Source organism: Ictidomys tridecemlineatus, chromosome 10 (assembly GCF_052094955.1).
Source record: "Ictidomys tridecemlineatus isolate mIctTri1 chromosome 10, mIctTri1.hap1, whole genome shotgun sequence".
Lineage (NCBI taxonomy): Eukaryota > Metazoa > Chordata > Mammalia > Rodentia > Sciuridae > Ictidomys > Ictidomys tridecemlineatus.
Genome location: NC_135486.1, coordinates 136,215,844 through 136,227,845, shown reverse-complemented (window position 1 = coordinate 136,227,845; position 12,002 = coordinate 136,215,844). Strand labels below are relative to the sequence as shown.

Genomic DNA, 12,002 nt, shown 5'->3' with positions numbered 1-12,002 from the left:
CGAGAGGCCTGGCACTCTTGGCTTTAAGCTCCCTGCCCCCTAAACCCACAGTGAAAATAATCCCTCGCTCCCTGACATGCCCCAGTTCCAGATGCAGCTCAATCTGGCACAGCTGCCACAGATGCAGGTCAGGAACAGGAGGCACAGTGGCCCTGCTTCACACAGCTCAGCAAGAAAGCTGCCCACCGACTCAGGGAGCCCAAGAAGACAAGGCTTTCCTGTCCACCAGCCACCCAGCAGAGTTCTGCACTCTCCTGGGCAGGTTGGCTGCAGGACCCTAGGTCTTCCCCTGTGACATCACTGCCCCTGTTGCTGTCTACAAGCCCCTAGCTCAGGGAGTCCAGGAGCACTTGCCAAGTGCCAGATCCAAGCCTCCCTCCAGGCCTGGCCTCTACAGGGACTGTTTGGGGAGCCTGGTCCTGCCTCCTCTGGGGCTGCTGTTGCTGCCTGGGGGCCCCTGTCCAAGACACAGCCTATTCTGTGCGTCACCCAAGGACTCCCAGGGCACACCTGAGCAAATAGGATGTCAGGAGAGGAGCCTGAGGAAATGGGGGATGGCCTCTGCCCTGCAGGAGGTGGAGGGCAGGGCCAGTATGTAGCTCAGTGCCATCATAGGGTCTTTGAAGAGCAAGGGAGAAGACTAACAGGCACGGAGCCCCCAAGGGGCTTGTGGCCAATGAAGAAACCTCCCCCAAACCCCAAAGACCTCCTAGTCTCAGCTGAGCACCTGAGCTGCTCACCACCCACAGGTAGGTGCGGTGCAGGGACCTCTGCCATTCTTAGCTCAGGGCATACCAAAGAGTGGCTATGTACCCTGGCCCTTGGGAATGGGGGCCGCTGCCTTGGAAGGAGGAACAGGAACCAGAGCAGGAAGCAACTCTGCAGAGACCAGGTCCTTGGCAGGACAGGCTCACACCCTGGGCCTACAGGCCACACAATCCCTCCATTGGTAGACACTACTGAGGACCACCTGCATGCTGTGGGTTAGAGACTGCAGAGGGTCCTGGCCCAGTTACTTTCAGCTGGGAGTACTGGAGCGTGGGAAGACCCTGATCATATGGGCCTCTTGGGCTGGGGTACAGATTTAGCCTACCGAAGTCCCAGTACTAGGACAAGGCATCCAGGAGACCACTCAATGGAGTTGAAGAACTCTTAGCCCAGCTCCAGAGCTGATCCTGAGGCTGGGCCAGTCCCACACGCCCCAGGATAGATGTCCCGCCCACTGGGGGATGCTGAGCTCCTAGGGTCAGCCTGGCCCTGAGGAGGCGGTGCCAGTCCCACACGGCCCAGAATAGATGTCCCGCCCACTGGGGGATGCCGAGCTCCTAGGGTCAGCCTGGCCCTGAGGAGGCGGTGCCAGGGCCCAGGTGGCAGAAGGCGGGGCGCCAACCAACACTCTGCCAGCCTCACAGCTCAGACTCACTCCGCACGAACATCATCTGGTCCTCGCTGTCACCTCGCCATAACTTGGCCTCTGCCATCACTTGACCCTCGTTGTCACCTTACAAAGTAAGTCCAATGAACAGGTCTCTTGCATAGAGGGAAACCCAGGCCCCAGTACTCGCTTAGATCCGTCCCTCTGAACAGACCCTAATCCCTGGGGCTAGGATAGCTACCCAGCGGGCCAACTGGTGGAGTGACCCCAGCGCCGCGCCGCCGAGCCGCGTCTGTCCTGCGCCGTGCGCGCCACCCGCAGTGCCCGCGTGCGCCGCCGTGCGCCGCGACCGGGGGCGTCGCGAGGTGCGCGGGCGGCGGCCGGGCTCCGGCAGCGGCGGCAGGTAGGGCGGGTGCGGCACGGGCGTGGGCAGGGCCGTGGACCCCCAGCCCCGGAGGGGTCCACGCGCGAGCGCGCCCACGCCCACGTGGCTGTCCGCGTGCCAGGCCGCGGGAGAAGAGCCCCGCACCAGGGTGGGCCGCTGGAACTTGGGTCTTTAGGAGAACTGCATTCCCCCACCGATTCCTGGCTCATTCTCACTCCTGAGGGATCCTCTGCCAACCCCTCCTACCCTGGCCGATTGCGGCCGAGGCTTGAACCACCGCCAAGCCCTTGGCCCTTCCCCTGGCCAGGCTTAGCGCAGCACCCTGGGACGGAGATTTTGCCCAGGACAGCTCCTGGGCCTGAAATAGGGGCGCCCCCAGTCCCCTTCCAAAGTGGAGGATGCCAGGGTTGGGAGCTGAGGAACTGCGGGCGGCCCACATGTACGCTGGAGTGGGCTGGGAGTAGGAGCAGCAAAGGGCTGCCCATCCTCACGGCCCACAACTGCCAGGTCTCCTAAGAGCTCCCAGCTTGCAGCTCCTCCTGGTAGGATGGGAAGCCGAGGCCAGTGGCCTAAAGGCTGCTGCAGACACTGGCCCAAGGGCTGAGGCCCACTTCCCCAGATCCTCCACATGCCCCACTCCACCTGAAATGCAAATTGCAGCCAAATCTGCCCAGCCCAGGACCAACTTGCCTAGTGGGCTTTGCCATGCAAAGCAGACACTGCACAGGAGGGCCAGGACATATCCAGCATCCAGGGGTCCTCAGCCTGCCCCCCACTGGATGGTCTGTGGGCCTGACCAAAGGGTGGAGGAGCTGGTCTGGGCACACCAGTGCCTGTCGTGCTGTCCCTGGGGGCAGAGGAGAGTGGCCCGTCCTCGTGTGGGTCCAAGATGGAAGTGTTCAGCAGCTAATTAGCCCCACTGGGCAGGGGGAGGCGTGTGGGGCCTTGTTAATGGGGCCTCATGGGACAACACTGGGCCCAGCGCTGGTCTTGCCTCTGTGGACCCAGGGAAGGACAGGGCTGGACCCCTCCCTCCCCTTGCTCTGGGGAGCTCAGGTCATTGGGGGGCAGCCCACAGTTGTTGCTTCCTCCCTGCCCTCCAGCCTCAGGCTGGCCACTTCCGAAGCCCCCGACGCCATGGAGGAGTGGGATGTACCCCAGATGAAGAAGGAGGTCGAGAGCCTCAAGTACCAGCTGGCCTTCAAGAGGGAGATGTCCTCCAAGACCATCCCCGAGTAAGTCCATCTTGCCTTGTGGTGCCTGTTTCCTGCCTGGCCTCACTGTTCATTTGTGAGCCAGGACCAGGCCCTGGGGCGGGTAGAGGCCACAGAAGGACCTGCACTCATCTTGCCCCCACCCACAGGCTCCTCAAATGGATCGAGGATGGCATCCCCAAAGACCCCTTCCTGAACCCAGACCTGATGAAGAACAACCCCTGGGTGGAGAAGGGCAAGTGTGCCATCCTGTGAGCCCAGGCCCAACTCTGCGTGTGAGAGGTGTGACTTTATAAAGACTTCTCCAGTATCTGTGCTTTGTACATTCCCTGCGGGAGGTGAGGCCTGGGGTCCTGGGGTCGGTACACTACAGCAGGTCCCGGATGTACAGGCTGCGCCGCACCGCGTTGGAGACACCCTCGTTGAAGCGGAACCAGACCTGGCTCCTGCCCACTGCTGTGCCCATGAGCCACTCGACTGCGTCCTTCTTGGAGGCCTCCACCTCTGTGGGGACCACACAGTGGGTTCTGGGCAACTCCTGGCCCCCCACAACCACCCCCCCCCCGCCCGGCCACCCACACACACCTGTGTTTGGGGCTGTAGCTCTCCTGACTATCACACGTCCAAAGAAGTCCCTCTCAGGCTGGTGGGGAAGAGGGGCTGTTAGGCTGGTGGAGTAGTTGGCAGGGCCTTGGGCATCTGAGCAAGGGCCCCGGGCTGGGAGAACTTTCCCAGCCTACTACAGGCTTGCCAAGAGGACTAGGGGCAGGACCAACAGGTGGATCCTTGGGACTCAGAGCCAGCAGAGGCTCCTCACCCCACTCCCAGCAACCCTGCCCACACCAGTCCTGATCCTGGGGCCATGCCTCCACCCCCCACCTGCTCCTCCAGTCCTGTTCTCTTCATGATGTGCTCCAGCCTCTGCTTGTGGTTGCATGGGACAAACGGCTTCACTGCCTCACCCCCACTGCACCCCAGCAGGCCTTCCGGCCCTGGGGGATGCTGGTCCACCTGTAAGGAATAGTGGGATAAGGGCTGGTTGGGCAGACCTAGACCATGGAAAGCGTCCACTCCAGGGCCCTTCCCACCCAGGACCCACTCTGTCCAATGCCCCCAAACAGGATCACCTGGGAGCTGTGCCCAGCCCAGGCAAAGGCCTCTGCCCGCCGCATCTTCTCCACCTCGATCTCCCGGGCAATGAGCTGCTTGGCCTGGTAGGTGAGAGGCTTACGGGCAGGCAGATCAGGGAAGCGGCAGACCTCCTCCACGTTCCTGCTCAGGTACACAAGGCAGGACACCAAGGCACCAGTCAGCAGGGCCAGAGCCAATCTTCCCCTTGGTCCACCAACCCCACATAGCACAACCTAAGAGTTGGGTGTGGAACCAGGTCCTGGAGCTGCCCTTTCCCAGCCCCAGGGCAGTCTAGAACTAACTGCCTTCAGCCTATTTCCTGAACTCTAAGAGGGGATTAGGTGGAACCCGCCAGGCTGTGGGGAGCAAGACATCATCCCGCCTATGCCTCCTGCCACTCTGCTCCCACAGAGCCCTGGGAAGCTGTAGGCACACACAGGCCACCCAGGGTGAGGGTGGGGGGCTCAGGAGCCACTCCTATGGGACACTGAGGCCAGGGAAGCAGTCCAAGGCATGGTTGACCCAGAGCAGAACAAGGTCCCCAACTCAGCCACATCTGGAAGAGGCTGAGCTGGAGATGACACTGGTGCCTCACCAAGACCACATTGGCCTTGGTGCCCGATCTGCAGCCCGGAGGCCTCCCCAGCCCTGTGTGCCGGAGGACTCACGGCTCCAGCCTGTAGAGATACTGCCCATCAGGCATGCGTTCCTGGCGGTACGTGAGGCTGTAGGCCAGCATGGTGCCTACGAGGCTGGACAGCTGTTGCTTCTCACGGGCACTGTACAGCTGTGTGCTTACCTGGGAACAGCGGGACAGGCTGAGCAGGCAGGGCCGCTCCAGCCAGGAGCCCACCCTTCCCTCGGCACTCAGCACTCACTGGCCGCAGCCTGGGAGCAAGGATGTCTAGTAGCAGGCAAAGGGTGTCCAGAACAAGGGCCTGGGGCGTGGCCTGGCTGCGGGTGGCCGGTGCAATGCCTGCCACCAACGTCTGGATCAGGTTCCTTATCTGGCTCATCCGGCTCTGGGCCTGGGAAGAGGATGAGCCAGGGTTGGGTCCCAGAATGTGCCAGGGTCAGACCCTGGACACAGGCAGGCACAGGACACACCTCCTGCTGGCTGCTGGGGAAGGTGATCCGTGGCACATGGCTAGATGCAAAGAGTACGTGGAAGGCTGCAGGCAAGAAGGGCAGGTAGCGCAGAAGTTGGAAGCTCTGGCCATGGTGGGCAGCGCGCTCCAGCAGGTCATCAAAGGCCAGCCAGTCAAGGGCTGTGCACACAGCACCCATGCTGGAGTCTCTGAGCCGGAGACGCAGGAAGTTGTCGAACAGGCCCTACGGGAAGTGTCAGCCTGAGTCCAACAGCCCATGCCCCGTCCACCCACACAAGTACCACCCGCAGGATCCCTCTCTACCTCCTGCCCACCCTGCAAAGTCCAGGGTGCAGGAATCAGCTATAGGGAGAGGTCGCAGGGCCTGAGGAGTTCCACCCAGAGCTCACTTGCTTGAGAAAACCCTGAGGGTAGGAACCACCCACCCACTGCTTCTAGGAGCCCAGAGCCAACAGAGTCCAGCCCCAGCCCCTCCCCAACACAGCCAAAAAGAATCTCCACCCACCAGAATCCAGGGCACAGAGGCCCCGCTGGCCCCCCAGGGAGTCCCACCCCTGCTGCCCCTCTGCACCATGACTTTCTGGACCGACAGATGAGTCCCAGCTGCTAATCCAAAGCTGCTTAGAGTTGGGAGGCAGCTTAGGGATTCCTGGGGGGCAGGGGTGCCTTTGCCACCTGCTTAGACCAAAACCTCACCCTCTCCTGCTATCCAGAAACCAGCCCTTCCCAGCCCCCAGGGACCCACCCCTTAGCTCCCACAGCAGCCAGAGCAACCCCTCATTAGAGATCCAGGTTCCCTGCCTCCCTGCACCCCAAAGAACTCTGAGGCCCATCCCTCCACATCTTGCTCTGCCCCACCTTCTCCTCACACAACACTGTCCAGAAAGCACTTGCTGTTCACTGTCCATTCCCTTGCACAGGGGAGAGGTCTGCAATGGAGGGCAGGTACCTGAACCACTTTCTCATGCTCGCCTGCTGAGGTGGTGATGCGCAGGAGGTGGTAGAACCGCTGGGAGGCCAAAGTGAGGGAGCCCATGTCCCCATCACTGAGCAGGAGCGAGTGGGCTGGCAGGGTTGAGACCTGGCCAATAAGTCGCCTGCAGGGGCAGCAGGGTGCTGAGCTGAGATGGAATCTAGTGGCAAGCAGAGGCACCCAGCACTCCCTGACAGCCTCGAAGCCCGGTCCCACCCAGCCCAGGCAGTCTCCGGGGTGGTGTTCTGCTGCCTTTGCTGGTCTAGGTCTGTGCCATTTGCCTAGGGTTGCCTAAGACTTCAGCTTCAGTATCCAGAAAGCCCCTGCTCTGGAATTCCCCTTGGGGTGGGCAGTCCTCAGGAGACCAGGAAAACCAAGTTCCACAGACCCAAGAGCTCCCCACTCCCAGTGCCTCCCCTCTGTCCTCAGGACACTGACCAGGTCAGCATCCTCACTGGGCCCCAAACCTCAGTCAGGGCAGACACGACTGTTCCCTGCCCACCTGAGGCCTGTTGGTCTGGCTCAGGTGGCAAAGACATGGGTGATCCCAGCCACACCCTGAAGCACCCTCCCACCAAGGTGTCCAGGTGGCTTCTGCCACTGGCCCTAAGCCATGCAGGCTGTGGGGACCCAGGGGTAAGGGAGGCCAAGTCGGAGTCTCAAAGGCCTCCTGGCACTGGGTCTCTGTTGCTAAAGTTGGTGTTGGTCCACACACACAGTGCTGAGCACCGTGGCCATAGTGCTGAGGCTGGCCTGCCACACACTGCCTACCTCTGGGCCCGGGGAAGCTGGAAGACCTCTTGCCACACGGAGAACAGCCCCTTGCGCTGGTCCTTAAGGCCAACGTGGGTGGTCTGCACATCCCGTACACTGAGCTCCCGCTGTCCCCGCCCATGCAGGAACTGGAAACAGGTGGTGGGTGAGAGACAGCACCCTCCCCCGACCTTGCCCCACCTGGGTGCCTGCCCACCTGCAAAGTGTTGATGCAGGCACGGATGTCATTGTCTGTCTTCTCACAGAGGGCTGCCAGTGCACCAGGGTCGGACCGCATGCCTTGCCGCAAGGAGACCTACCAGGAGGGTGCCCAAGTGCTAAGCTTGGACCACACACCCTGCCGCAGGGAGACCTACAGGAGGGTGCTCAAGTGCTGGGCTTGGATGCCATGCCCTGCCCAAGGAGGCCTACAGTGCTGGGGTGCTGGAGTACCTTCCCACTGCTCTCAGAGAACAGCCTGCCCTCAGAGCCCACCCTGTGACCATAATCCTGTTCCCTACAAACAGATAAATAGCACCCTTCATCTTGTAAGTGACAGGCTGCAGGTACCTGGAATTGGCCCCCAACCCTACTCGACCATCCACCCCATGGGCCAAGCTGGTCCTGGAACCAGTACCAGGGGCCTTGGTAGAGGAGGGGATGAAAGCAAGGGGGGCTAAGATAGGGCCAGATCCCCCCACCCGAAGTCTTTGTGCAGCCCTGGCTGCATGCTATGCCCTGCTGACCTCCTGGAGCCGCTGCACCAGCCTTGAGGGCAGAGTGGGTGGGAAGTGGAGAAGGAAGGCCTGCTGCTTCAGCTGCCGCAGAGATGGTGCAAACCTGTAGATAGGAGGCCATGTGCAGGGGCTTCTCCCCAGAGCCCTAGGTCTCTCCCATCAGGAGCCCTGTCCAGCTACCCGACTCACTGGTCATTGCAGATGCAGATGATGGGCCTCATCAGGAGGCCCCCCTCTGTTCGGCGCCGGCGGCCCCCACCTGAGGGCACAGCTGGGGCCCCTAGTTCTGCCTCCTGTGGACCCTTGCGGTTCACGATGCTCAACAGAACATTGATGGCAGCCTTCAGGAAGGTGAACAGCAAGGTAATGAGCTGAGGCCCTGGTGCCAGCCCACCCTCCTCTCTAGGGCAGCAAGGAGGCTCACCGTGGGGGCCCCATCAATCTCATCAATAACCAGACAGTTGGGCTTTCCGCCTGCACCTAACACTGACTCCATCTGCGTGGCTGCCTCGATGCGAACACGAAAGGCCTCGGGGCTGCGGTCATCACTGCAATAGTGAGACCAGCAGGAAAGTATCATGGGGCAACAGTGGCCTCAGCAGGAGGGCCTCAAGACATGAGCCATGCCTTGTGCAGAGGCCACTGAGGAAGGCTGCGAACCCACAGACCACACACCCAAGGCCCCCGCCCCTCCATGAGGCAAAAACAACCAGAGCTGGATTTCAGGACTGCAGCCCAAACTCCACCACACATGTCAGAACAGACAGGAGACCAAAGAATAGGGCTTCCATGTTACCCACCTAGCATTCATCTCCACCACGCAATACCCAGCATGTTTTGCAATCACGTGTGCCAGCGTGGTCTTGCCCAGGCCTGGGGGCCCACAGAGCAGTGCCACCTGCAGCCAAGACAGATGAAGATGCGCTGCAAGCCATGGCAGGGGGAAGCCTGGCCACCAGCCAGAGGCGCACCCCAACCCACCCAGCCATCACATGAGACTATCAGTCCCAGTACTCAGGGCACAACAGTCCTCAAGACAGGAAAAGAAAACCCTGCAAGGGCAATTTACTTGGGCAACGACCTACCATTCACCCAGATCATGCTGGTGTGGTACAGGACCCTCTTGGGGACACTGACTTTACCAAAATTGTCAAGAGAATGAAATCAAGTTCAAACTCCGAACACAGGTGTTTCATGCCAAACTGACCCCCACAGCCTCTAGAGTAGCTAAAGACCTGGCATGTCTCAAACTCATAGATCCTGGAGGCACAACAACACCAGCTGCCCTGTGGCACAGCCCCAGGCTCCGTGGGTGTGCAGCACAGCTGGATGGGGCTTACCTTCTGCCGGGGTCGCTGGCTTGGATCCAATTCAGCCTCCAGCATCTCCTCTAGCACCTGCACATGGCTTTTCCACTTGCCAGGGGCTGTGGCCTCCTTGCCAATCCTTGCTGGCTCTACACTGGACCTGGGCTTCCGGGCAGGCCTCTCATGGCCAAACACCACAAGGTCCCAGAGTTTCAGCCACTTGAGGAGGCAGCGGTTGGTGAACTGCAGGAAGATAAGGTTGGCCTATGGGAGGGACCCCTGCCTGCCCCTCACATCAATCTGCAACCATGAGCACCAAGACAGATGGGACACCGAGGCTCAAGAAGGGGAGGGTCCAGGCACCAGTCCCTTGGCAGAGATGACACAATGGTGCCCACACCAGGGCCTCCATGCCCTCAGACCTGGCCCCAGCCTCCATAACTCCCTACCCTCCCTAAGAAACCCAGCCAGTGAAGTGCTCAGTGCAGGAAAGGGAGCAGGCTTGTGGCAGTGACCAGCAGTAAAACAGCTCTATGCTGTTTCCCCATTTGCAACTCATTGTGGCAAACTAGACTCCCACTTCATTCCAACAGCCCAGGGGACTGGCAATGCAAAGGCCAGCTGGATGCTAGGTCTCTCCCTGTAGTTAACTGAAGCCAGTCACAACCAAGAAGGACACTCACGTCATCACTGAGCAGCTCTGTGTAATGCTTGGGTGCAAACTCATCCACCCAAAGGCAGTGTTGGGATGTGTCTTGGACACCAGCAGTCTCCTGCTCTGGGACCTCCATAGGCTGGGCCTCTTCTTCTTCAGGCCTAAGGCTGGAGAGTATTGTGTCCTGAGCTAATGTGTTCATGCCTTTACTGCTCACAGGGACCATATCAAGCATATACTCCGCAAGAATCAGGCTAAGACCAGAAAGGGTCCCGAGGTGGACAAGCCCACCAAGTCACCTGTGCAGAGTATCTGAGAGCCGCTGGGCCTCCTCCAGCAATCGCTGGTGCCGCTATGCAAAGAGAGGTGCAGGTCAGGACATCTCCAGTAGCCAAAACCCCAGCACTCCCCCCAGTAAGCTCTACAGACCCCACCTCATTGTCGACCTGCTCTTTCAGGGAGCTGAAAGACACACCCAGCAGGTCCAGCTGGCCATGGCCTCGCCACTGGACATCCAAGAGAGGGCTCTGGGTAGGACAAAGGCAGCAGTTACCTCTAGACCCCCTCAAAGGCCATGGGGTCACCAAAAACTCCACCCCCCACAGAAGCTGGCCAAGGGAAACAGATGAAACTCTATCTGATCAGGGACAAGGGAGGAAGCCACCCCAGCGGGAACAGGTCCAAGAAAGGGAAGGCATAAAGGGTAGAGAAAGAGAAAGGGGGACCCTCCCCACCTCAGAGGGTCTTCCCTTCCGGCAGTGCACAGGGTGGAGGGCATGTGAACAGCTGGGATGGCAGCAGGGCACCAGAAGGCTGTCTCCTCTACAGCTGCACCCCCCAAAGCAGCTTGGCTCCCCCAGCCCCAGGCACACCCACTTCTAGCAAACCAGGCAGCCACCTGCCAAGTCTGCTGAGAGCCCAATGGGGACATGAGGCCTAGGGTTCTTTCTTAAATAGCCCCAACATGCCCATCCCTCAGGAAGGCCACAATCAGCCCCATGCAGACTCCACCTTCACCCCAGTGCCTGTAGGGTCAGCATGCAGCACCAGAAAAACCCGGTCGCCGCTGGTGGATGTCACATTGATGAAATCCTCTAAGACTGGGGGTCGCCTCAGAACAGGATTGCAGGTACCTGGCAAGGCCTGCCTGGAACCTGTATCTGGAGTCCTGGGGAGGAACAAGGCTGTCTCAGGGACTCTGCCTCCTGTCACTCCCAGATGGAGTGCCTGAGCCCACCCTCCCACAGGGCCTAATCCAGGGAAAGGGAGCTTTCCAGGTCCCTCCTGGACAGATGTAGTGTGAGGAGGGCCCCAGTCACACACCCAGCACCCAAGAGTTCAGGGGGGACATCAGGACTCAGTGGGGGCGTGATGTCCCTTGGCGGGGAGTCAGGAAGCAGCGTTTCCTCCCTCTTGGGCCCGAAGTCCAGCCTCTTGACCGCTTCCAACTTGGGTCGTTTGACCTTAGGGGCTGCAGAGACACACAGAGGGAGCAGAGGCTCTCCCCTGCCTCACCCACCCAGAGCGCCCAGGAATCATCCCGAGGACCTACTGGGAGGCAGAGGGTCTTCCCTTCCGGCAGAGGCATCCACCTCCCGTTTCCTGGTGCTGAGCTTGCGGCTCCCGGGAGATCCGGCCGGACAGGGACTGACCGCCACGTCTCCTCCAGCGATGACCTCCTCGAACGTCAGCTGCGGCCTGCCAGGGGTGAGCTGCTGGCGCTTGGAAGGCGCTGGGAATGGTGTCGCTGCTGAAAGAGGAGTCACGGCAGCCGCCCCGGGCAGGAACCGACCTCAGTCCGCGGGGCCGGCGCGCCCTACCGCCCAGGCCCGCTAATTCCGCCTCACAAGGCCACAGTCCACTTCCTCCGCGCATCCCTCCTAGACCTCCAGGAGGTCACGACCCCCTGGCCCGAGCCCACCTTCCAGCTCGGCCAGCACCTCCAGCTCGGCCGCGAACTGGTTATGGAAGTCATCCTCTACGCCGTGCAGCTGCTCCTCGTAGTCCTCCATGGCGCCCAGCGCTGCGCAACACTGGCTCGGGTCAGCCCTGACGCGCGCTCCAAAACTCCCGCGCCGCAGAGGCCGCGCGCTGCTCCGCCCCGAGCGGCCAGGACCGCCAATCAGCGACCGGGATGCCCAGTGGCTCTCACCATTGGTCAGAGGCGCAGGAGCGGGGTCGTGCACAAAGCCGAATCACCACTCAGTAGTAGGAGCTGCGGAACCTAAGCCACTTTCTATTGGTCCGCACAGCCATCCGTCTGCGGCAGGTGGATCGTGGGCGGGGTGGAGAAGTGCTGCGCGCGCAGAATAGGCAGGAGTCATCACGTAGTGGTGGAAGCCGCGGGCCCACGGATGCTCTCC

The 12,002-nt window shown here is 61.0% G+C and overlaps 2 protein-coding genes across 3 annotated transcripts; one reads left to right on the top strand and one right to left on the bottom strand.

Annotated features, from left to right (window-relative positions):
- The first annotated feature begins 1,341 nt into the window (after positions 1-1,341).
- Gng13 (G protein subunit gamma 13) lies at positions 1,342-3,284 on the top strand. 2 transcript variants are annotated; one of them, XM_005323633.4, is made up of 3 exons: positions 1,342-1,509; positions 2,864-2,995; positions 3,124-3,284. In XM_005323633.4, exons 2-3 carry the CDS (start codon positions 2,898-2,900, stop codon positions 3,227-3,229), a joined length of 204 nt encoding a protein of 67 aa, XP_005323690.1. In that variant the 5' UTR covers positions 1,342-1,509; positions 2,864-2,897; the 3' UTR covers positions 3,230-3,284. The 2 variants fall into 2 exon arrangements, with proteins under 2 accessions (XP_005323690.1, XP_077880513.1); XM_078024387.1 differs by lacking the exon at positions 1,342-1,509 and adding an exon at positions 1,688-1,778.
- Positions 3,245-11,855, bottom strand: Chtf18 (chromosome transmission fidelity factor 18). Its single transcript, XM_021725359.3, has 22 exons — positions 11,561-11,855; positions 11,192-11,389; positions 10,963-11,110; positions 10,651-10,807; positions 10,074-10,166; positions 9,939-9,991; positions 9,668-9,806; positions 9,018-9,227; positions 8,478-8,575; positions 8,102-8,225; positions 7,867-8,018; positions 7,687-7,780; positions 7,158-7,256; positions 6,959-7,089; positions 6,164-6,311; positions 5,213-5,437; positions 4,984-5,133; positions 4,774-4,904; positions 4,102-4,246; positions 3,854-3,985; positions 3,560-3,617; positions 3,245-3,478 (listed from the first exon to the last, which is right to left on the bottom strand). The coding sequence occupies exons 1-22, from the start codon at positions 11,649-11,651 to the stop codon at positions 3,342-3,344; spliced, it is 2,913 nt and encodes a 970-aa protein (XP_021581034.1). The 5' UTR covers positions 11,652-11,855; the 3' UTR covers positions 3,245-3,341.
- Positions 11,856-12,002: the final 147 nt, after the last annotated feature.

Coding starts and splice junctions, on each gene's coding strand:
- Chtf18 (XM_021725359.3), bottom strand. CDS start 11,651: ATGGAGGACTACGAGGAGCAGCTGCACGGCGTAGAGGATGACTTCCAT. Junction 6,312..6,958: donor CAGCTTCCCCGGGCCCAGAG/GTAGGCAGTGTG, acceptor CTGCCCCTGCAG/GCGACTTATTGGCCAGGTCT. Junction 5,134..5,212: donor TCCCCAGCAGCCAGCAGGAG/GTGTGTCCTGTG, acceptor TCCTCTTCCCAG/GCCCAGAGCCGGATGAGCCA.
- Gng13 (XM_005323633.4), top strand. CDS start 2,898: ATGGAGGAGTGGGATGTACCCCAGATGAAGAAGGAGGTCGAGAGCCTC. Junction 2,996..3,123: donor TCCTCCAAGACCATCCCCGA/GTAAGTCCATCT, acceptor CCCCACCCACAG/GCTCCTCAAATGGATCGAGG.